We start from the raw sequence: 25,311 nt of genomic DNA, 5'->3' as shown, positions 1-25,311 counted from the left end.
TCTTTCTAGTGATCTAGTTTGATCAATGATAAAATACTTAATATATATATATATATATATATATATATATATATATATATCAAATTAAATATAAGAGATAGAAGATAAAATTATTCATAAATATTTTAATCCTCAAATTTTACATTTGCTAATGTACTAAATAAAGGCAAGACGATAATATCGATAAATGGAAATAAAAAAAGTTATATTGTAGCTTAATCAGGTTGTCAATTTTCTATGAAATCAAGACAATATTCAAAGTAATTATAACCAATGCATGCATCAAAAAATAATTATTATATATACACACATTAATTGATATTCTTATACACGAAAAATATAATTTATATTTAATTTTTGTGACTTTGTAACAAGCAAGTCAAATGCTGTCATGCGGGCATCGTCACTCAAATCAGGAATTTCTTTGATAGCATCCCAAGTTGTATTACTTTTTTCTTGTTCTCTTCTTTCCAGCATAGTATCTCGTTTCACGAAGAGGCTTTCAACTCGATCCATTGTGCTAGTGATTTTTTTAATTTCTACCATGAGCTCCTGATGCGAACTATTTTCAGTGTGGCCTGAATTTGTCTCAAACTGGCATTTGCTTCTTTTGGCGGGAGCTCTTCTCTTAGTGGACTCCACAGGCACTTCAGTGGACTCCAAAGGTGATTTGGAGCCGGATAACGGTGGATCATCTTGACCCAGTGCTACAAACGCATCATTATCAACATCGTAATTCAACTCCTCTATGAGCGGACCTCTACTTTCATCAACTCCTATTGTCCTAGCATCAGTAGCACTGCCCACTCCAATCGCGCTTCTTCCTACAGCCACACCGTTTCCAACAGCAAGCCCCAAGTCTTCAAAATCCGAAAAACTCCCAGCGCGTAAGTATGCATCTTTTGGGTGAGCCTAAAATAATAAATAAGAAAATTATTAATTAACTGTATTATTTAAATAACATTGTGTTTAAAAAATACTCCCTCCGTCCACGAAAGAACTTCCTACTTTTTCCTATTTTGGGACAATACCCCACCACTTAAAAAATACTCCCCTTTTAAGACAATTCCCACCACTCAAATAACATTAATTAAAACAACACAATAAATTATTAATACTTTTTCACAATTCCCAATACACTTTACAACTTTTTCTCCACTCTCAATACACTATACAACATTTTTATTAAAACCCGTGCCACTCCCTCCTAGGAAGTTCTTTCATGGACGGAGGGAGTAATTGATAACAAATTTACCTCTATATACGCATCTCATACTTCATCTGGGGCCGTGAATTTTTTGGTGTTGTTGTCATAGTCAAAACCAGAGTTAAACTTCAAGAGTGTTGAATAAGCATTCCAACGGCTCTTAAATCATTTGATACAACTTTGGTAGTGATTATAATTTTTATTGCACCTAAGTCTTTCATTCAGAACAGGCAATATCCTTTCCTCTACTGTGGCTTTGCTAAATAAACCACTATTATCGCGCCATCCCCAATGTGCAGACTCAACCAGAATATCTAACAATGCATCACTTTGTTCCTTTGTCCATGCTTCATACACTGCCCTTTTTTGGAATCTTGTGGTTGAGAGTCTCCCATAATAATATTACTAGACACCGAAAATAAATACAGATACAGTACTATATCAATGAATAAAAATAAAAAATAAAAAATATCAACAAAAAACTAAAATCAACTCACATGCAATATAAACACAGCATACAGTTGCTAACAACTTATAAAGGTACAACATTCATGCTATAGAAAAATTGCATAATTAAAATAACATGAAGATATAAAATTTATGAAAAAAATACCTGGCTAAAAGCTAATATAGAACCCTAAACTTGTCTTCTTTTTTGAAGGGGGGTAGGCGTCTGTGGAATGTGGAATGAGAGGGGAAAAAAATCGAAGAGGGTATTTAAAAAGCGTTGCTGGGCTGGGCTGGCTGGGCCCAGCGACCGCTGCAACCCAGCGGCCGCTGGGAACCCAGCGCTCGCTCAAATCCAGCGTATGCTGGACTCTCTCAACGGTGGCTGAGTTCCAGCGCTCGCTGGCTTCTTAGCCACGGGCGCTGGAACTCAGCGCTCGCTTAAAACTTCATGGATTTCAATTCTCGTGGTTCTTGGCCGGATTTCGTCGTGTGTATTTCTTGGATGAAATCCATGAAAGTCATTCCGGATTTTAAGTCAATGGAATAACGAATACACCTAGATTTGTATGGATTTTAAAAAGTCTGAAACGAATACACCCAGATTTATATGGACTTTTAAAAGTCTTGAACGAATACACCCAGATTTCTGCAGACTTTTAAAAGTCTGGAACGAATACACCCAGACTTTTAAAATCCATAGAAATCCATTAAATTCCAGAACGAATACACCCCCCGTAATAGAGTAATTATTTTATTGTTAATTACATATAAAATAGACTATATAATTGTGAAGTCTGTAATATATATATATATATATATATATATATATATATATAATTGATTTATATAAAATAATCTCAAATCGTGTTATTGTTATCATAATTCTACTATTTTATTTGTAATTTAATATTGTTATAAGTCACTCATTAAATTTAATATAATATTCATTGAGTTGATAAAATCATTATCATACACTACTTCAAATAAAATACTAATATATAAATTAATAGAAATTATTTCTTTGTTATTAATTGATCTAAATAATAAATGATGATATATTGTTGTATATAGTATAAAATATATCATGACACATGCATTGCACGAAAGAACATAAAAATAATGTCATTTAATTTCGATGATCTTTGCATCGCACAAGCAGGCAGAGACGGATCTATGTGTTCTAGCGTGGGGGCACGTGCCCCCACAATTTTTTTAAGTAATTATATACATATTTATATATTTATAATTTAAATATATAACAAAAAAGTAACTTTTTAAACTCTCAATTCGCAATACATTGGTTCCACTTACCCATTTCTATTTGTTTATGCAAAAAAACTTTACTTCACCTTTTGAATTATTATATCTTGTTTATCTATAAATTGTACTTTTATTTTAACTAGTACACCCATCCGTGCATTGCACGGCGAGTATTATTCTTAAATAACATTTTAAATAAATAAATATAAAAATAAGACATTGTATCCATACAAATAAAATTAAGTTATAACTAAATGCAAAAAAAAAAAAATCACACATAATGTCATACATTTTTAAAACCTTCCCTATATACAACATTTATAGTAGTAATAGTATCATCATTTCTACCATCCTCATAAAGCAATATTTTAAGTCCTACTCGACTACGTACTCTTGACATTGCAACATACAATTGGCCATGTGTAAAAACTGGTCTTGGCAAGAATAAACCAACATGAGAAAACGATTGATCTTAACATTTTTTTGATCGTCATTGCATAAGAGACAATCAAGGGAAATTGTCGTTGTTCAAATTTAAATGGCAATCTTCGATCAGCAAGAGTCAATGACATTCATTTTTTTTTATTCAAGAGTATTTATTTTATCCACCCTCAGCCCATCAAGTTGTTGTTCCCTTTTAAATTTACGATATATTTTTTAAAATATTTACAATTTAACGTTAAAAACATTTTTACATGTTTCTTTGAAATTATTGGCCCATCAGTTAATGATAGAAAATTTATGATCAATTAATAAAAGGATAAAACAAAATCTATATATTGAATATAAATTGAATATAACTGATGGGCCAATAAAATTGAATATAGATTTATAATCAGTTAAATTTAGCATCCCAAACAAAATCTATATATTGATTATAAGAATAAAAGGAATTTTGTTTGGGATGCTAAAAATTTAAAGTGTGAAATTGGATTAAATTATAAAATTTAAATTATGGACTATTGATTATTTTTTTTAATTTTGAAAATTAAACCTTATGACTAAATATTAATGCACATGAAAAATACTCCATATTTCTATTTAAATATAGTTGCACACATTTGTTATCTAATATATAATAAGCAATAAACAATAATATAAAACAATCGAGCTTGTCTAAAATAATAACAACAACAACTACTACTACTACAATAATAATAATAATAATAATAATAATAATAATAATAATAATAATAATAATAATAATAATAATAATTATTATTATTATTATTATTATTATTATTATTATTATTATTATTGTTATTATTATACAAAAATATTCATCTACAATTAATATGCAATATATTGTTCCCTCAAAAACTAAATTTGGGCTTAAATAAATGACACCTTATATTTTATATTAATATCATAAACAATTTATATTTTATATATTAGTTTTCGTTGTAATTAATAATTTTATTTTGGTAAAGTACCAAGTCACCAACATGTGGCATGGAATCATATTATTTGGCTCTAGAATCATGACACGTTATTGTTGTTATTATTTTAGACTATTCCCTGATACTAAAATTTGACTTACAATAGTAATTAGAATATCAGTTATTCTAAACGTCTTATTACTTCCGCTATCTCTCTCTCTCTCTCAAAAATATCAGAACTTTATTTTCTTATCTTTGAGAGCTTGTTTCTTTTGTAGTGCATCGAACACAAAAATGTGTATTCACAAAATATTGTTTTAGCTTCATTTGAGAACTTGTTCACAAAAGTAATATTTGAGAGCTTCGTTTTTAGTTCGATGCATTAAAACGAAATAATACTTATATATCTTTTTATTTTAGCTTTTTTTTTCAGATTCGTATTTTTATTTTGTTTAAGTCATCACTTTCGTTGATCTATAATATCTACATAAAGTTGGTAGATTTTTAGGTAGTATATCTATGAATATATCTACATAAAATTGTTAGATAATGAGAGTATTTATTTGAAATCTGTGCAAATACAATATAGAATGAGTAGTTGAGATTTGGGTCATATTTATAAATGTTTCATATTTTTTATTTAATAATTTTTATTACTAAATCGTGCTATGGAACTGATGCAATCGTGGAGGATGACAGTTAATATTTTACATCATTGATTTTTAATTAAATCATTTAATTTAATTGATGAAGTTAATTGCAGATATTATCTTTATTTGTATAAATTTTAAAAGTTTTGTGGTTTAGTTGCAATTATGAAATCGTGGCTTAATAAAGTAGTAAATGACAAAATACAATGAATTTAAATCCCACAAAAATCGGTTCCGAAAAAGGTGATAGAAGTTTTCAAAAATCAACAAAATCTCAGTTAATCGGTTCCGAAAAAAGTGATAGAAATTTTCAAAAATCAGCAAAATCTCAGTTTTAAAAATTGGCGGCAGCAGTGGCGGGAGAATATAGCCGTTGAACTGCTCTTTTATATTATATATAGATTTTTAACTATAATGTACATTTATTCCACTTTTTTGTATTAACATTATCCCTACAAATTATACACTTATTTTACAATTCTATTTACAATGAGACTTTTTTCGTGAACAAATTAAATGGAATAATTTTTTTAACGTATTTTATATTTATAGTTATTTTGTGCCCCCATAATAAAAAAATTCTGAATCTGTCCATGCAAGCGAGCATACTAGTTACTCATTAAAGAGCTCTCTATTCTTTGTCGTCTTAAGTTCGAGTCCACTTTCTCCTACCAAAATAAAAAGAAAAGAAAAGAAAAATGACATGACCTTTTGAATACAGAATACTGATTTTTCTGAATACCTCGCGTAATTTTCAAAAAAATAAAAAGTCCATTCATTCTTTAACAAGATCCTTACAAGACAAGACAGAAATGCGGATATAAAAACCCGATAGTTACATAGTTAGTTAGTCATTACATTACATAACCCAAACTAAAATAACCAACTAACCAACAAACTAACTAACAACCATTTATCTTCTTTTTCCCTCGCATCATGTGATATCAGCTATCGCCAAGCTGAGCTGACTATCAATGTCTTCTCCTCCCATCCAAAATGCAGAGCCCCTTTCTCCTCTTTCACCTTGTACCTCTCCGAGTACTGCTGTATGAGCTTCTCGATCTCGCTCCGAACGTTCCAGCTGATGCCGCACGCGGTGAACCCAGCCATGGTCATCCTCGACCTCCATTTCCCGGCCACCTCGTACCGCTCGATCCTCTCCTCCCCCTCGCATGCCACGACGTTGATGATGTCTCGGGCGAGGCAGTGCTTCTCGACGTTCATCCGGTCCTGGCTCTCCCTAGCCAGGGTCGCATCGAGGGATTCGAACACGGCGGAGTAGTAGTTGTAGGCTTCTGCGAACCTCTGCGGGAAAGGGGAGGTGTTCGTGTTCATGTCCTGCTCGACAACGGTCACGAGTTTTGGTTTCAAGCCCTTGATCATCCGGAGGAGCTGGTCGCGGAGGTTCACGGTCGACACACTCTCGTCGGGTAGGTGGTGGAGCTGGAAGGCGAAGTTCACGACGAGCGCCTCCCCGGGCCGGCAGTCGAGCACAGACGGTGAGACTAGAGCGGTTTCGGCTGGGACAGCTTTGAACTCGAAGGAGAGGTGCAGCTGTTTAGCAAGTAGCTCCAGCCTCTGCCCTATGATCTTTAGGCCCCCGACCGGACGTTGGACCGATTCTGGGTCGTCGACTCCTGTCAGCCGCACGTGCGGGCGGTCGCCGGAAGTATTAGCTAGCGTTTGCAGCAAAGTGTAGTACTGACTGCCTTGGTTCACATCAAAATCCACAATGTGAACTCTTTTCTCATCTCTAAATGCCTCGAGAATTGCGCCGTTTGCTGCCATGAAACCAAAGCGAAAGCACGGGCACACCTCGAAGAGAACCTGCATCGCCGAGAGGCGGTCGGACGAGGGGGCCTCTTTGCATTTCAGTGCTCGGTAGAGACCTCTCCCCGATGCTGCAATCCGGGCTACGAGAGCTTCAACCATGTAAGCTGCAATACGCTCCGAAGGGTCTCCCTGGATCGAGACATGCTGCCTGAGAACACTGATCATGCTCGATGCTCGCTTGAAATCTCCGTTATGGACGACAGCAGCACACTCGAAGAGCATATGCTTACGAGACAGTGGACCGGAGATCACCATTTCCTTACCGCTGGTTGTGCTGCTGAGATTAGAATCAGAGGATGAAGATTCCTTTGGCGAGTCGAGGAAATTGCCATCAATCTCCATGGTGGCGGCATTATCATCGAGAAGCGCCTTCTCGAGTTCTTGAAGCTTTAAATTCAACTTATCTTCATCATAGTCTATGTTACGGGGACTATCCAATTCAGAGGCGTAATCGAACCCTAACGAGGATTGGAATGGATTTTCACCAGAACTATGCTGAGAAGACGAGGACTGAATCTGGTGGCCTAACACATCAGAACTAGATGGTGAGTCGAGGAAATACTTTGGATCGTAACTGTCACTGCTGTACGAATAAAAACCAGATGTTGATAGCCCCGAGCTATCGTTGTCATCTTTCAACGAATACGGCTCAGGGCTCCTAAACAGCGCGGCAGATCCGACCAAAGACATGTTCAACTCTTGGTTCAAACAAACGAAGCAAGAAAGAGAGTTACAGCGTCTACTTCAGCAAGGCCGTGTTAGGATTCCTACAATCATCATACGAGGAAGAATATGAACACGAGAAAAGGAAACACTTTTTGCCATCATTAACATGAAAACGCTTAATCAAACATTTTATGAGTGATGAGTAACTCTCTTTTATTGCATTCAAGAATTATCAATGAGCCTTAATGCTTAATGAAATCCCTCTCGCACAAACACACAGCGGCGAAGCCACATGGTGATGGGAGTCATAAGCCCATCTCGATCAATTATTTTTTTTTTTTGCTTAGCTTCCTCTTACAAAATCGTCAAATTATTGGTATTTTTCTGCATACACACACACACACACACACGAGCACCAATCCAAATTCGGACTATAGAAACACAGATGCTAACCCCAAAAAACATACCAAAATATGCAATTTCAGCAGTAATTAACAAGAAAAGATGTTGAAAGTTAACACGTCTTCCAAATAAAAACTCAGAATTGAACAAAGACTTCTCCATATAAGTGACAATAACTTCTCGAAAAGCAACATCTAAGTTGAAACAGAATCACCGTCCAAATTCAGAAAAAATAGTAAAAAAGAATCAGAGATTATAAGCTAAAAACAAAGGGTTTAAGCATCAATTTACCTGTTCACATAGAGAGCAAAGAGAAAGAAAGCCCTAGATGATCAAGTCAAGCACCAATTAAAAATCTGCAAATCCCTAAATTAAAAAAATCAGCTCAGAATTGGATTTGAGGGGTTTTGACACAGACAAAAACAAGGTAGTCTTTGAAGCAGATGGGATTAAATAACCTTTTAACTATGCAAAATTCGTAGATTTTGAGGTTTAGTTGGTGGAGAAGCAACAAACAGACAAAATCAAAAGTCCAAGCAAGAAATATCAATTATAAATAGTAAAAATGTTGAAAAGAAGCAGCAAGAAATTAGTGAAGCGAAGAGCCTGAAGAATTATCAAATGATATAAATAAGTACTATGATTATGACATTCGAAGAAGAAGAGAAAATCAAAGTCCTCTAGAAAATGAAGAACTTACCACTGTCATTCCTATCTCCCTTTAATTATGTGATAGAAACTTCTGCAACTTTGATTGATTATTTATCGTTGCTGGTTTTCTGTCTACCAAACTCGGCGTGGACCCACTGAGTCAAAGAGACGACCCCACCTCCATTTTCCTTCAATCAATCATCGCCATTCAATTTTCATCCAAAATGCTGCTATGGCCTAAGCATTCTCATTACTTCGCGTCATCAAATTCTTCAATCTAACATTCAATTTGTAAATCATAAAATTTCCTTAGCTCCTCCTCAATCCTAATTATTCGTAAATCTAACACTGAATTCAATCCAGATATATCTAGTCATCTGCAACTCGTAATAAAATATATTTTTATTAGCATTATTTAGATATAAATTATTATTCCCCAAACTTTAATTTGAAGTTTTGAACTATGCAAATAAAGGTAGCGATATAAAAGAAAGAGGCAAAATGGAAAGAGTAATGCTAAACAGCCACATTGTGGCTACCCACAATTTACTTAAGTAGAAAATAATTTAATTTATTTAACTTATTTTTTAAAATAAAAATAAGATTTAGTTATTTTATCATATTCTATACATTATAGTTATTTTTTTGCAATTTTTTGGTAACTTTTTATTTTTATTAAAAAATAAATAAAAAATAAAAAATGCAAAAAAAATTTAAAAAAATAAGTACAATGTAGAAAATATAATAAAATAACTAAATTCTATTTTTATTTTAAAAAATAAATTAAATAAATCAAGATTATCCTTATTATATTAGTGTGTGGGTGGCCACAATGTGGCTGCATAGATTTATTGAAATGGAAAATACTCATTCTCAAAGACAAAAACAAAAATATACCCACTATTTCCAAAGGGGTTATTGCCAGAAAATACATATACTTTGTCAATTTTCTGGTTTATATCATGACTTTATAATTTTGCCAGAAAATACATCAATTTTCAATTTAATTGCAATTATAACATGACTTTATAGTCTCGCCAGAAAATACACCAAATTTCAATTTATTCTCAATTATAACATGACCTTATTTAGATTATTTTTCATCATAGATGTATTAATATTTATTGTATTTATATTAAATTTTTATGTATAAAATATTTTTAATTGATTGATTAATTTTTATAAAAATTAAGTAAGATGATTAATTATTTCATAATAATTATTTCATATAATATCTTGTTATATATATATATATAAATTTGATTTTAATATTCTATTAATATATATTATATATAATAAGTATTTATTTATTTAAATTGTGAAATTATAAAATATTAGGACCAATTAAAAAATTACGTACATATATAATAGAAACTATGTTAAAAAGTAAATAATATTATATATTATTTACATATAGATGTATATTTATCAAATATATATGTATTTATATATAGTATATTGTGAGATGAAAAGAAAATTAAAAATATTTAATGTATTAAACTTGATATTATTATACTAAATTAATTACAAGGTCATGTTATAATTGAGAATATATTGAAACTTGGTGTATTTTTTGGCCAAACTATAAAGTCATGTTATAATTGCTATTAAATTGAAAATTGATGTATTTTCTGGCCAAATTATAAGGTCATGATATAAACCAGAAAATTGACAAAGTATATGTATTTTCTGGCAATAACCTCATTTCCAAAACATATAAAATCTATCCACTTGAGACAATTTTGCCCTTATGTACATTATTGTGCATTGCTCGCTACAAAAATGTCGAGCATGTAATTCTACCCTTCAGCATGTGATTCTCTATAATTCATTATGAATACAATTCCTCGTTCTTATTGGAAATAGTCGGTAAAGACTTATCAGGCCCAACATGCTTCCGTTAACATAAATAATTCAAAACATAATCCAACTTTATACATTTAGTTGATAACTGCTCCTGGAGTCAGTTCTGTTGCGTTTTACGGACCGTCTGCCACTCCCAGGCTCCGTCCAACCACGCACTTGCAAGTAGGAATGTCAATGCAGCCCGAAACTCGTGGGCTGACCCGAATAACCCGACAAAATTAGAAGGTTAGGGTTGAAAAATCGCAACCCGAAAAAACCTCCAGCCCGATTAGCCCGCACTCGACTAACCCGGAACCCGATAGGGCTAGCCCGAAAACCCGGTGGGCTGGCCCGGTGAGCTGACGGAATTGTGACTGATGCATCCAGTTATAACTTCTGCTATGTTTAGATCTATGATATTTGCTTAAATATATATATGTAGCCTCATTAAAAAAAAGTGAAATTAATTAGTTAGAATATATATGTGTGTGTGTGTGTGTACAATCTCATTAAAAAAAGTGAAATTAATTACGAATTTTTTGTAGAAATTGATTATTAGTATCTCATTAGTTAGAAATTAATTATTAGTATCTCATTTTAAAGTGATACCAATTTTTTTTTTTTCTGTCAATGAGACGTGCATGACAAATCTACTAATTATTCAGTAATAATCCAGATTGATTCTAGTGCATTGATACATGTTAAATTTTACTATCTCATTTTAATATAATTTTGTTTATGTAATCTTGAATATCTTATATTTTTGCATTTCATGCTTTGCTATATAATTTATATCTTTAATATCTATGTATATTCTATACATTATACATTAGATCATTAGGAATAATAAAATACAAATGATAATTTTATTTTTACGCCTTTAATTTGATTAGCCCGATGGGCTAGCCCGATGGGCTAGCCCGAAACCCGAAAGTTTAGGGTTAGGGTTGAAGATTTACAACCCGAAAAAATCTCCAACCCGATTAGCCCGCACCCGACTAACCCGAAACCCGATAGGGCTAGCCCGAAAACCCGGTGGACTGGCCCGATTGACATCCGTACTCGCAAAAGATGGTTGCGACCTTCCTTCCTCACAGTACCTTTTGAATTGCCCAGAATCTATCACCCTTGTTTTACGGATAAATCCAACCACGCACTCGCAAGAGATGGTTAAGCGATGATTTTTTTTTTTCTAAAAATTCTAAGGCTTCGACGTATAATACTTAGTGGGAAAATGAATGAAAATCTTTTCAACACCGGAAAGTTGAGCAAAAACTAAGCGTTTATAGAGGAATTATAAAATACTTAATTTATTTCATAAAATCTCCCTTGGGAAGGAGACAAACTTATTTTAGCTACTCATTAGTAGCTAACACTAGTATACATAAAAAACAAACAAACAAACTAAAATTAGAACTGAAAAAACTTTGAAAACGGAAATTTAAAATTACAAAGATAAATTCTAGAGAGAGAGTGTGTTGTGTGAAGATGTAGTAAAATTTTCCGGATGCCTCTTTAATAACCTCGTCTTCCTTAGTCTGACTCGTCTCTGGTTGATCCATCAGACATGTCCGAATCTTCAGAGCTGAAGACTTCTTCTTGTTCATATATACTCTCGTCAAATGATATATCTTCAAACTGATACACTGGTATCAGATCCTGGTTGTAGAGGGCATCTTCGATATCCGGTGTGGATTCGAATTTCCTTATCCTTCTTCTCTCGTTGTCAAGGCAATTGGTAGAAATGTGCCTTTTTGCACCACATGTCCAACAGTTGCAATCCTTAAAACTTTCATTTGTTTTAGTTTAAGTACGCCTGAAAGTTTTTCTCGCCGGGGTTTCCTTTTTAGATGAAAATCGGCTCCTGGATGGTCCGCTCCGTTGTCCTGATTTGTAGGAGCATGCCTTCTGTTTGGTCCATATTGTTCTGGGCCTCCAAGAATTTTGCCTTATTCTTGGTTCATTTTCATAGGGTTGATACCTATGTTTCTTCTTTCTCCTCCGTTGATACATCAACTCAGCCCTAATCTCTGTTGGAAGGTCTAGGTTGTCGCACATCAATGGAGATCATTTATTGAGCCTTCTCAATTTCTTGAGATTTCTCTGGTCTGCTGTCTTCTGGCACCATTCAGACAACTTCTTGTGAACATATGATATCCTTCTTGATGCACTATCAAGTGGATATTCCCCTGGTGATACGTACTCGTTGATGAGCATTTCCCTCCATGGACTTGGAAACTTTGTGAAAAAGTGGTCCCTGGTTGTCTAATCACCAACCAATCCCATATGGATATATAAGGCATAAAGGCGCAAAAATTCATCAAGAGCTTTTGGCTCCAGCACTACCAATCTTAGATTGGAAAGTGCTTGTCGATATTTTTTGCGCTTCTCTTCTCCTGATGCTTCGAATAAACCCATTCCAAGAAAATGGATTTTAATCTGGTGGGCGGCATTTTCAAGGATTTCCAGAGCTGATTCATTGGTGAACACTCATTCTTAGCCTCTGTTGATGCTTTATCCCAGAATTATTTTGTCATTCCAGCAAAACTTGCCTCAAAGATTTTGATAAATTCATTTCTATCATATTCTATCGTGGCAATCACGACTTTTATAGCTGAAGCCCAGTCATCGATGAGAACTTCTCAATCTTTAAAGCTGGCTTCATCGAGATTGAGAATCAATCTGTATGGGTGGATTGGTTCAAGTGTGGCTTTCCCTACAGGAGTGTCCTGCATCTTGGACCGGCGTCTTCTGGTTCATTGATAATGACTCGATTCTTCACGAGCCTTACCTCTCCTGAACGATTCTTCTTGTGGGTGCTCTGCACAGTACATTTAAGGCCGGACCTAATTAAAATCCAAACAATACAAATTTAGTTGGGAAAAAAAATTCAAATGTGAAAAAAGTTTCCGTTTAAATACAAGCTTTAATAAAAAAGAAAGAGACGTATATATAAAAAATAATACTACGACTAATTACACTAATCCAGACTCCACCAACCATATCCACTGGGACAACACAGATAGATGTTCTAAAGTACGTTAAAACTAAACATACAATAATACAATCCACTCCAATAATTGAGTCCTTCAGTTCAAGAGAAACTTACATAAGAGTCCAAGATTTTATATCTAATTATATATGAGTATTTGCTTTACCGATATTTTTCTCATTGGAATGCTAATATAGTAATATGTGAGAAATTGGAACCTTTATATTTTGCTTATGTACAATAATTTATAAATCAATTGTTGTAGCGATTGGGGGGAAAAAATCTGATTTTTGAACCAAAAACGATAAAATCTCGAAGCCCCAATAAGAACTTGTCACAGTGCAGTTATATTTTATTACTTGGTGTAATCATTATCAAGTAACAAATTGTCACGCCTAATTATTACACATATTAACAAAAGAATGTACTCATATAGACATATAGTATATTTTATATACCAAATTATTGATTTGGATAACTTTAAAATTAACTTTGATGAAAACACGTCTTTAGTTTCCGCGTGACAGGATTTTCCAAAAACGAGTCTTCTAGAAAAGGACAAATAAAGAGCATCATGTGATGGCCTATTCAACTATTTTGCCAATTTAATTTGCCATAGGTCAAACATTAGACAAATATATTTTTGGTAGAGTTATTTATTTTGGGGTGTGATGGATTAAGATTTGTATCGTATCCATCGTTTATATATAAATATATATTTATTTATTAATATATTCAATAATATTTCTTTTTAGGACAATCATAGATCATAAAAAGATTTAGTGCAAATTGATTCTAAAAAACTACACATCAATACTAGTCCTATATAGTACTCCCTCCGTCCCAAACGAAATGTCCTATTTCTTTTTGGCACAGAGATTAAGAAATGTGTATAAAGTAGATAAAATGGTTGGTGGAAATTATTTAAATATTAAGTATAGAGAGAGTGTGTATTACCAAAAAAGGAAACATGACATTTCGTTTGGGACAGCCCAAAAAGGAAAACAGGATATTTCGTTTGGGACGGAGGGAGTATAATATTAGATAAGTGATATGCTGCATACTGTCTATGAGCCTGCAGTAAACAATCCTAATGAATCACGATATTTAGATTCAACAGATTTTTCTTTTATTATAAATTTTAGTATTGTTGGTCTTGACACGTAGCATGTAAAATGAGACTCTATTTCTATTCTCGCTCGATTAATAAATTCTCTAATAGATTTATCAAACTATGGAGTGAATTAATTGATGAGTATTCGATTTATTCTTTGGCGTGAAATAAATTTAGAGTGCTTTAGAATTATTTTTTTTATGTTCATTTTCATTTTTCTCTTATATCTCATAAATTATGGTCATAATTATCAAAATTATATACTCCCTCCGTCCCAGAAATAAGTTCCTCTTTTTCCTTTTTGGGACGTCCTCCAAATAAGTTCCTCTTTCTTTCTTTCCATTTTTGGACAACTACCCCACCACTAATAATACTTTATTTATTCTTACTTTTCACTATTTCACCACTCCCAATACTAATTATAACACTTTTTCACCTTTTCACAACTTCCAATACTAATTATAACATATTTTTCTCCACTATCAATACACTTTACCATTTTTTCTTAAAACTCGTGCCGTCCCCAAAGAGGAACTTATTTTGGGGACGGAGGGAGTAATAATTAATGCCTAATTTATTAATTCTATTGCTCTCGTTGAAGTGAAAGTGGAAAAAAAAGAAGCAATAAATTCATGTTTTTCCAGAAAATAGAAATGCATGAAATGGTCACATATGATGCTCGATCCCCACATTCCACGGTTAGTGTGAAATGAATATTTTTGTTACACTATTTAAATTGTGTTTACAATAGTGAAATTACAGACCAACTTCAATCATATTAAGGTGGAACAAAAACGAACACTCGTGCATGCGTGTATTGGTCAAGCGATAGAATAATTAATGTTTAAAGTTAAAGATCCTGAGTTCGAATTCATCATGAAATAATTTTTAATTTTTGTTATTTAATATTGTTAATTTATAAAAAATAAAATTGAAGACTCATTATTTCGCAATTGTCAGTTCTTAATGCGTTCCTTGCTTATCCAAAAAAAGAAAAAGAAAGAAGAATCACTAGTGGAATTTGTTCAGTTTTTATCCATAAAACAATCAAGTGCAATATTAGCTAAATTCTTTATTTCAATTTCAACAAGCCCCACCTAACTTACCACATTCAAATTGCATATTTATAACTATCAAGTGTACGAAAATACAAAAAAATTTCGTGACATGACTCGTTTTGTAATAGTTAAAATGAGTACTGCTTTTTACCTACAAAACGCGTGATTCGATAGGACTTGGTCCAACGAAATTCCTAAATCAAATAATAATAATAATAATAATAATAATAATAATAATAATAATAATAATAATAATAAAGTATGTATAAATCTCGAATCTTTTTTTTTTTTTTTAAATATCTCGAATCTAGTTTGTTTTCATTCTTCGTCATGAATTTTAATGGGTAAGAGTTGGCCATGATTAGGCCCAACTAAATTCCTTTTTTCCCAGAGAGAATAACTTTCAGCCCAATCCATTTGCTGATCTCAAAGACAAAGAGCATAAAGCTCAAAATATAATTCTCCAATTAAGCGTTTATTTTGCATGATTGAGTATTTTATTTTTTCAAGAATATATTTTTCAAATTCCACCATTTCCATGGAATAAAAATTAAATAAAATTAACTTGAATAATAAAAATAATCAAGAACCTTGGGATATCCCAAAGTTTCAATGCATCAAAGTACATAAAGGATTAATCTTATTATTTTTATCTATCAAGACTAATCTTCCAAAATAAACGCCCCGCTACAAACCCTGGCCAAGACCTTCGGTTTAGTAGACTAATGGTGGAACCATAGTGAGTAAACTATACACTAGTACTATATTTAACTAAGTCAAATATATATATATATATATATAGGGGGCCGCTCCAATGAGACCCCCTAATTTTAGTGAGATCTAGGGCACGATCTGGTGCGTTTATTTTATCAATCCTATGGCTGATATTGTATCTGGAGGGTGATTTTTTTTCACAGGGTTCGAATCCTGGAGGGAGCAGAATATTTTAAATTTTGTTATTCATCAGCATATACTGCATTGTTCATCAGTATATACGGCCCTGTTCATCAGTATATATGTCTTATTCATTACGAATTTTTTAAATTTTATTTTTCATCAGTATATACATCTTGTTCATTAGATATACGTTTTGTTCATTAGTATTATATGTCTTATTCATTGTCCTAGTGTTTCACGAAAATTATGGGGTCTCACTGGAGCGCGCCCCTATATATATATATATATATATATATATATATATATATATTAAAATAGAAAGATGTTTAAATGAGAACCTTATTTAAATTAAAAAGTGAGAATCAAAATTAGTCATTCGATTGCGAAAATATATCTATGATAAAAACGTTATATTGATATATGAATGCATCACCTGAATTCAATTTTATGAGGAACAAAATTTTTAATTTTTTTAGCACAATTATTTTATAGCGAATACAATAATTTTTTAAGTTTAGTGCAATAGCATTGAGATTAGAAAACATATGGTTTGAATTTCTAAAAATTGGGGTTAGCTAGCATTTCTAAAAAAATTTATGCCACGCCAGTTTCGAGTCGAAATTTTAATTTTGGTTAAGTTCCAACAATTATCAAAATTCGTGTATTTATCACCAATTTTATATAATATGGTGGGGGGGGGGGAATCAAAATTCGCTAATGTTAACAAATTAACCATTTATAATTCTCAAATTTAATAATGTGAACATATTTGATAGGCAACATTGCAATATTTGTGTGTCTTCACCAATTTCTCCCACCCAAAAAGGAAAAAATGAAGAATTCTTTTTTCATTTCTAAGTTAATTGGCCGTGTGACCACTATGATTTTCCATTTCACAAATTAGACAAAGTTATATAAATGCTCTTTAGTGGTGCAAAAAATTAATAAACAAATATACATATATAGACTAGGTACCTTATCACGACATTATTATTATCCACCTAGAAGTTGACATCACAACCACTCCATTAATATTCAAAACATGCACTTCGTAATTTCATACAATTGTTACACAACGTTGCAAAATAACCTTTGATTTCACTGATGATACCTCAATATTGCAGCAGATTACAAGATTAAAATAAAAATAATATTCATGTATGCCTCATTGCCCCTAACAAAACACACACACATATATATATATCCAAAAAAAAAAGTCAAACACCATGGAGGTCTTCCATCTGCACATTCTTAGCCATCAAAGGCACATAATCCCCCAAATAAACCTCGAGATGGTCCGAGAGCGCAGACTTATCGATGTTCTCGTGGTGGTACGACTTGCACACCAGGTATAGAACTGTCTGAACTACCAAACCGAACAAAATAGTCATCAACAAGACGACCAGAAAAAAAACCCCTAACCCTAAACTCCGAGCCAGGCCCACTGATCTAAAGCTCCCGTACACCACAAAAATCTTAAAGAAAATGTTCAACAAAAAGATGGAAATGTTGAGCTTCAAGAATATGGCCGCCGCCACCACCATCTTCCCCTTCATCAGCCTCTTCCCCTTCATCATCGCCTCGATCCCACGTGAATCTTCTAGAACCGAAACCACGCTGGCCAGCTGCCAAACAATGGTTAAGTACACGAAAACGACACCGTATAAGATCAAGACCACCACGAAAATTAGGATTCCGACCGTGGAATCGGATACGGTGGCGCTCCACACAAGTAGGGTTACGACAAACCCTATGTTGTAGAGGAAGAATGCGAAGAAGGCGCAGAGGAAGGTGATCATGAGCCTCTTCCAAACCCTAGGGACGACGCTCATGACGGTGGTGAAGGTGGCGTCGCGGGCGGTGTAGGCGCAGGCGACGGTGTAGACCACCGCGGAGGTCGAGAGGAGGGAGAATACGAGGACGAATGCGAAATAGGCGAGCTTGAGGAGCACGTACTCGGCCCATTCGGCCGACACGAGGTCCGAGAGCTTGTCGTGCTTAGGGCTCCCCGGCGCGGAGCTGTGGAGCCGGAACTCGTTGGTCCGGATTTTCCAAAAGAGGAGCTCGGAGATTCTCTCCTGAGCTAGGAAGATGAAGGAAAGTGGGAGGATTAGGGCTAGGGTTATTTGGGAGAGGATTTTTCTTAGCTTGTAGATGAGTTTGAAGGTTTCTTTGTAGATGCCGAATAGGCCTAGGAATTGGAGTTCTTCTTGCTCCATATCCATGGTGATGTCTGAGAGAGAGAGAGAGAGAGAGAGAGAGTGTTTGGCGATAAACTAATGAAGTTATAAATATATTGATGAAATGACCAATGAAGTTGCCTTGGTGTTATTGAGGTTTTTGTTTGGGTGCAATTTTTTTATTTTCTTTCCAGGGTAGGGGGGTGGGGTTGGTGGGTGGGGGGGGGGGTGGACTTGACTCCGTCTACATGGGGCCAATTCCTGTAATTTTTTTGTTTGAAGTGCTTTGAAAAGGATAACATAAAATGGAAATTATGGAATATATGGCTTGGAATCGTAGAGAAAGAAGGCAGGAGAGGAGAAAAGTCCACTTCTTGAGATTATATGCTAGTTTCATTTTTGTTTTATTTTATTAGTTTGTACATTTTTTTTATAAAAGGATAAATCCGAGAAAATTGAATGAAATTACTTCACAAAAATGATGGTATATTACTAAAATTGAGTCTGACTCTGACACTCTGAATCGATGTGCAAAATTAAAGCATATGCAATTTATGAGTCAATATATCGAACAAAGAATACAAGAGAGTGAATGTGGAATTTGTGGCCACACCGCACTGACAGAAATTGACCAAGACTAGTCAATTAATTGACAAGTCACCCCTAAGAATATTCAATTGAAAAGGCAATATTGCAGTCTGTCTGCAATTTTCCCAATGTTCAAACCTCCTCCTTTTCTTTTCGATCCTTCCTATTTCTAACAGTATATTACTAATAAACTCTCAAAATGCAAACGGTGGAAATTTCATGGTTGGAATAGATATTTCAAATATTATTATAATTGAGAGATCTCATTGTTGTCCCAACATTGTAATACTCGAGCATTTGTTTCTCTTGTCCATAATACTTTGTCGTCAGATAAGGTGCAAATATTTTCTATCGATTTTTTGTATTTGATTAGAAGAGATGGGCATTCGTGCCTACATCTCTCATTCTCACAGAGATATTAAAGTGGAACCAGAAAATAATATATGCTTGGGTTGAGTCATGAGGAGAAACGAGGAGCTATTGTTGATCCTTCTTTAAAAAAAGTTTTATTCTACCTATGGCAAAGGTAGCATCAAATTTACCTGGTATAGTAGGCCAAAACAAGTACAAGAAAACCTTTCCCACATCTCAAAATGTAATCCCTTTTTTGCAAGTAAAGAAATCAAATCAAACATAAAAGCAGACCCCAAAGGCAGCCACCAGGTTTGAGATGAGCATAGCACACCTGAGATTCAGCTTTGATCAGCAGTTTTGCTGAATTTTCGCCCGGACAAGTTTTCAGACTCATATAGCATATGGTTGATCAGTCCTCTTGCCGCACTGTTGTATAACAAACAACATGAGCGAGCCTCGATAGAGGATGGCAAATGCAACATGCACTCACAGATCTTATCAAAGGGTCTCAAAAAGAAAGAGCAAATGGGACTCACTCATCCTTCATCTTTTGAATCTTATCTGGATCCGTCTCATGCATGTTCTTCTTGAACTGCTCTCTCACCATAGTAATTAGAAGTTCAGTGTTGAATTTCTGCATTCAAATAGTTAAGGGAAATAGGTTAGTTCGCATTGTTTCTCCCTGAAAGAAACACTGCTGAAGGAACTCAATCATCATCCAAATAGTGATGAACTTGAAATAGTAAAATTAACTACAAGGCATTTTATAATTTGCTTGATTCAGTGTGTAACCTTGATAGAGATATTTTTTCATTTCTCTCATGAATACTACACAATATTCCCACCTACTTCACACAGTTCTTCAAAAGGTTAAGACTGAAATACCATGGACTAAATGTGGCAATCCACTAGAACCATCCTTTCAAATAATCAAAATGAATTACATGGATACTTTGATATTTACAAGATTATTTATGTTTAATAATAATTAACATTGATTTCTTTGAGGAGTCTCTTTTTCTTCTTAGCATTATAGTAGTTTCATAGTAGTACGTACGAATCTTAATTTGTTCGGTATTTATAGGTCCTTTTTGTGATTATTCGGGGTTTATTGAAATTTCAATAAAAAAAATCAGAACTTTAAACTTTGTATCAACTCAGTTCATGGGGTTATCCTTTGTTGTTCGTTATGAGCTTGTGGGAAACAGTGAAAGTTTTCTTCCTAATTACCTGCTAAGGGGGGCTAAAGACATAGCCGTTCACTCTAGGAAAACCGAGATTGAGAGGTTGTGGACTATTCCCTATACTACACTATAACCTAATCCAAGCTCATTCACAAACCCTCGTGAAGCATTCCAAGCTAGACGAGGCAAATGTTTATTAATCCACAGCTTAGTCAGACTGCAGTCATGTGTATGCATTGATAAATCCATAGCCTAATATACAAAAACACATGTGGCATGAAGTTGAGCATCAATTTTCAGCTCTTCGGACTTAAGAAGTACAATCCCGAAACTCGCACAATTTAAAAACAAGCATGAAGGATCCCCACCTTATGTTATGCATTGTATGAATACTAGATCGAGAGACAAAAACCAACTCAGCACATCAAAGAATCACGCATACTCTGCAAGCTCATAAAAAAATATAATTCCATTTTACGAAATACCTTTTGCCCAATATATTTAGCTCGCCTTAGGCATTCGCGATAAAGCTGCATACCAAAAGATACAAAATAAGTTGCAGAACTAGCATAATCAAACCGATAAATGAACTTCTATTTTAGTTTGATAAGGCTGCAATTGGAAAGGGGCTAGAACATTAACTATATGACTACTAGATAAAACTGGAAGTGTTGATTTTGATGTTTCCAATTCTTATACAGCTCTGTTTCAGCATGAAGTTCATGACTCATAAGCAATAGCATAAAATAACAGCTAAACAATTAAGAGAAAGAAACAGAAAAATTCAGAACAAGAACTACTCTGACCCTGATGGTATTGTTGGCGAGCTCAGGAGGCAATGCTGTTTGCAGAGACGGCATTTTTTCTGCAAAATATTTCTTAGGTTTTAAATCACAAAACTAAAAGGGGAAGAAAAAAAAAAAAAAAGAATGCTGAAGTTTTGGCTGAACACACCGAATCAAGAACTGCATTAACAAACCATAAACCATAAAATTTGGTAAATCAATTCAACAACATTCAAATCGAAATAGCTGGCCGAATGATTTGGAGAATCGGATTACCTTATTGCTGGAACTCAAAAAAGGGAATCTGCTCTGTTTGAGATTGATGAAAGAAGTTCCCGTTTCAAAGATGAGAGCACATCTTTTACCAATGCAGAACATTCCATCCTTATTGTGTTAAAACAATTCTAAAGACAAACCTAAATTTGAAGTGCTATGCATACAACTATATGAATATCTATGGTTCCACAGCTCTTATCTATCTATATACCTATAAAAGCCAGCCAACATTCATCATTCATCGACGGAAAGCTTATTCTAGAAAGAGTAACAAGTGTGCCACAATTTACAGCGTAATAAATAAAAAAAAAAATCGAACTTCTAAAACATACAAATAGCCTGCCGGTTTACCTGCAATATCGGATATTGGGCGTTGGAAACTGCTGCGACTGAGGAGTCAGCGGACGGAGGCGGGGCGGAGTCACCCACTGCTGCTGCTTGCAGAGCTGGGACGGAGCGGGGCGTGGCCACGCGCGACTGGATGAAGAGGGCGGCGGCGGCGACGGAGATTTCTCGTCGGACGGCCTAGAGAAGTGAGAAGAAAGGGGTGGGGGATTGTGTGAGAGATAAATTGGATAGAGAGATGAGGGTGGTCGTGGTGGTGGTCGACGGCGAAGAGACGCCGGATCTTAGGAATGAAGAGAGAAGCTGATTTCTTTTCAGAGAGAGAGAACTGGTGAGTGAGAGAATGGAGAGATGCAGGATAGAAAAGAAAAAGCAAAAAAAAAAAAAAAAAAGTATTTTAATGGGCATCTTTGGGCTTGGTCAGGCTTAGTTATTTATGTTGGCCCTTTATTCCCTTCTTCGAGGTAATGGGCTTGCTTATATTAAGCTTATTTATATAAGTTTAATAAAGGGTGATTCTATTTATGACCCTCGTTTTACTCTCTATAGCTCCAACGTAAAATAATAATTAAAAATATTTAAAAACAATTATCCTATATTTCATAGCTCCTAAATTAAATTAAATTTAAAATAAATTATCAATTTCAAGTAAATTTAAAAGAATATATATGTATAACTCGCAATCATAATCTGAAAATATTTATAGCCCTCTATAATAATATGATAAAGAAACACGTTTATATAAATATAAACCCTACAAAAGAACTGTATAGCCCCATCTCAAAATTCTGAGTTTTGGATTCGATCATTGAATATATGGGCTTAAGATTTAAAGAATTTCCAAAGAGTCGATCCAAGGTGTTGAGAAAACTGCCTCATCGCATGAACAACAACATGCTTATCCTAGAGATTGTGGAAGTTGTTAGGAGGTGGGAGGAATTGTCGAGGTTGCGTATCTATTATCTCATCAAGAGAGAGATGAGTCGTTCCTTGGAGGAATGGACGCAGTGTGAGAGTGAAGCTTTTGAAATCACCAGATAGTTGCTGCATGTGTTGGTGGATTCAATTCTGATGGATCTTTGCAACATGGTAGATGTCACAAGGTATTCTTTGCACTAGAATTTTTTGCCCTTGTGCAGCGTCGAATTCCCACAACCCGACCAGCTTTCACCCTCACTTACACTCGTTCCCAACACTCGTGTGGGATGCTCTCAAATTATGTGGCAAGCAATACAAAGTTCACACGCAGCGGATCAACATAATGAACAACACAAGCATATACGGGCAACTCACCCAACCTTATATTATTTCCCACAATAAATACAAGGAATATGCTCAAGGCTTGCGCACACACATGCTTGCACGGCTCACGGCCAATTACATATATAAATATGTGAATGACATCCCCCTTCACTAGGAATAACCGTCGGGAACTGCCCAAGTAGCTCACGCCAATTGTTTGGCTTACTTCCCACTCATTCGGCGGTTGTTCCAGCCCACAACCGCCTAGAACATGTCTTGTTACTCCTCATAACTGCCTACGTTCGTGCTTGCTTGGTCCAAGTAACTGCCCGCTTCTGGGTCCCAACCACCAGTAACCGTCCTTGCTTGCAACTATCGGGAATCGTCACTCTCGGCAGCAACAACCATTATCGCACGCGCATCAGACGCCCATCGCCCGTGCCACAATTCTCGAAACCGCTTGACTCGGCATGCCTCGGCTTCAACGGCTGCTCGTGCCCCGGCCTCGCACACCCAACGCGCAGCGCTCGACAGCATGTGCGCCCAGCGCACGACACTCGTCCGATGCTCGCACTCGGCGCCCCGCACGCCCGATGTGCAGCGCCCGGAGTCACCCGGCACGCCCACTCGGCAGCGTGCGTGCTCGACGCACGACACCCAATATCCGTCATCCGTCTTTGACCCGATGCCACTCTACATCGGCCATCCGTGTTTCGATCGGTACTCACCCGAACATTGTGTTGCTCCGCATCGACACTTGGCTCCGTTGCCTAGCTTCTCGACAACCTTGCCCCAATCTGCCAAGGCACGTCGCACGGACTCGACGTGTCTCGGGCCTCACTTCTTAAGGGTCTAACAGTAGACTAGTAGAGACATCAATTCTTGTGTAGGACTCCATGGCCGAATCCAGATTGAAGGTTTTGAATTAGGGAGCGCTTCTTCGTAGGGTTCATATTCTTCATCATATTATTACGAGGGACTATAAATATTTTTAGATTATAATGGTGAGTTATATAGTGTTTATTCTTTTAAATTTATTTAAATGAAGTTGTTAGTTTATTATAAATTTAATTTGAAGGTTATAAAATATAGGATAAATTTATAAAATTTTAATTATTATTTTAAATGGCTCTTAAAATTATAAGTTTTTGAGAAATTTTAGATGATAAATTTTAGGTAAGACAAAATTTACGTTTGAATAAAATAAAGTATATATAATTAAAAAATTATTGAGAAAAATAGAAAAAATGCCGAGAGAGATGAATATTTTTTTTATTTATCATTTTGTTAAAATTTTAAATTTCCATAAAGAATTGTTAAACCGACTTAACAAAAATTACTAAAGTAATGGGGTTTTAATGCAAATTAATATGAGTATTCTGATTTTATATTAAACTTAAAATATTATTAGTCTATTTTAGCACGTGTTTTATAATTTAGTGAATATATAATTATAATTTATTTTTCTAAAATATATATAAATGTTAGTTTATTTTGAATTGGTATAATGTATATATATTTAAGATTTTATAATGTTGTAGTTCCTTCAAATATTTATATATTGTAATAAAAATATTATATATATGTATGTATATAACCGGATTTAAAAAGATAATTATCCAATTTAAATCGGATAAATCAATGATCATAAATGATCGGTTCATTGCCCAATTTAAAAAGATAATTATCCTTGGTAGTAATATCATCTTTAATGGACCTTCTCAAAAAAAATATATCATCTTTAATGGACGGTACAAAATGGAATTGTACATCTAGGTTTGAAAATTTGATTAGTAGTGATGATGAGAATTGTACATTTATTAAGAATGTACATATATTAAGAATGTTGTGTATGTGACAATTTTTCAATTTTACGATGTAAGATGTTTAACATGTTGTTTTAAAATATAATTAAGATATTGATTTTGTATATATGTAAAAAAATATGTATAT

General features: G+C 34.4%; 4 protein-coding genes across 8 annotated transcripts; all 4 read right to left on the bottom strand.

The window, feature by feature from the left end:
- Positions 1–324: 324 nt before the first annotated feature.
- LOC131003358 (uncharacterized protein At2g29880-like) lies at positions 325–1,756 on the bottom strand. Its single transcript, XM_057929877.1, has 2 exons — positions 1,727–1,756; positions 325–912 (listed from the first exon to the last, which is right to left on the bottom strand). The coding sequence occupies exons 1-2, from the start codon at positions 1,754–1,756 to the stop codon at positions 325–327; spliced, it is 618 nt and encodes a 205-aa protein (XP_057785860.1).
- Positions 1,757–5,697: 3,941 nt separating this feature from the next.
- Positions 5,698–8,831, bottom strand: LOC131003389 (scarecrow-like protein 1). 5 transcript variants are annotated; one of them, XM_057929910.1, is made up of 3 exons: positions 8,548–8,831; positions 8,139–8,203; positions 5,698–7,546 (listed from the first exon to the last, which is right to left on the bottom strand). In XM_057929910.1, the coding sequence occupies exon 3, from the start codon at positions 7,467–7,469 to the stop codon at positions 5,895–5,897; it is 1,575 nt and encodes a 524-aa protein (XP_057785893.1). In that variant the 5' UTR covers positions 7,470–7,546; positions 8,139–8,203; positions 8,548–8,831; the 3' UTR covers positions 5,698–5,894. The 5 variants fall into 5 exon arrangements, with proteins under 5 accessions (XP_057785893.1, XP_057785890.1, XP_057785894.1 ...); XM_057929907.1 differs by having other exon boundaries at positions 8,139–8,213; positions 8,548–8,804; XM_057929911.1 differs by having other exon boundaries at positions 8,306–8,549.
- Positions 8,832–17,482: 8,651 nt separating this feature from the next.
- LOC131003387 (uncharacterized) lies at positions 17,483–18,986 on the bottom strand. The gene has a single exon (XM_057929905.1). The coding sequence runs from the start codon at positions 18,627–18,629 to the stop codon at positions 17,622–17,624; it is 1,008 nt and encodes a 335-aa protein (XP_057785888.1). The 5' UTR covers positions 18,630–18,986; the 3' UTR covers positions 17,483–17,621.
- A 713-nt stretch (positions 18,987–19,699) lies between these two features.
- Positions 19,700–22,485, bottom strand: LOC131003388 (uncharacterized). The gene is made up of 5 exons (XM_057929906.1): positions 22,123–22,485; positions 21,517–21,575; positions 21,196–21,240; positions 20,063–20,160; positions 19,700–19,952 (listed from the first exon to the last, which is right to left on the bottom strand). The coding sequence occupies exons 2-5, from the start codon at positions 21,568–21,570 to the stop codon at positions 19,865–19,867; spliced, it is 285 nt and encodes a 94-aa protein (XP_057785889.1). The 5' UTR covers positions 21,571–21,575; positions 22,123–22,485; the 3' UTR covers positions 19,700–19,864.
- Positions 22,486–25,311: the final 2,826 nt, after the last annotated feature.

This window comes from Salvia miltiorrhiza, unplaced genomic scaffold, assembly GCF_028751815.1.
Source record: "Salvia miltiorrhiza cultivar Shanhuang (shh) unplaced genomic scaffold, IMPLAD_Smil_shh original_scaffold_209, whole genome shotgun sequence".
In the NCBI taxonomy this organism is placed as follows: Eukaryota; Viridiplantae; Streptophyta; class Magnoliopsida; order Lamiales; family Lamiaceae; genus Salvia; species Salvia miltiorrhiza.
This window is presented reverse-complemented; position numbering and strand designations above follow the sequence as displayed.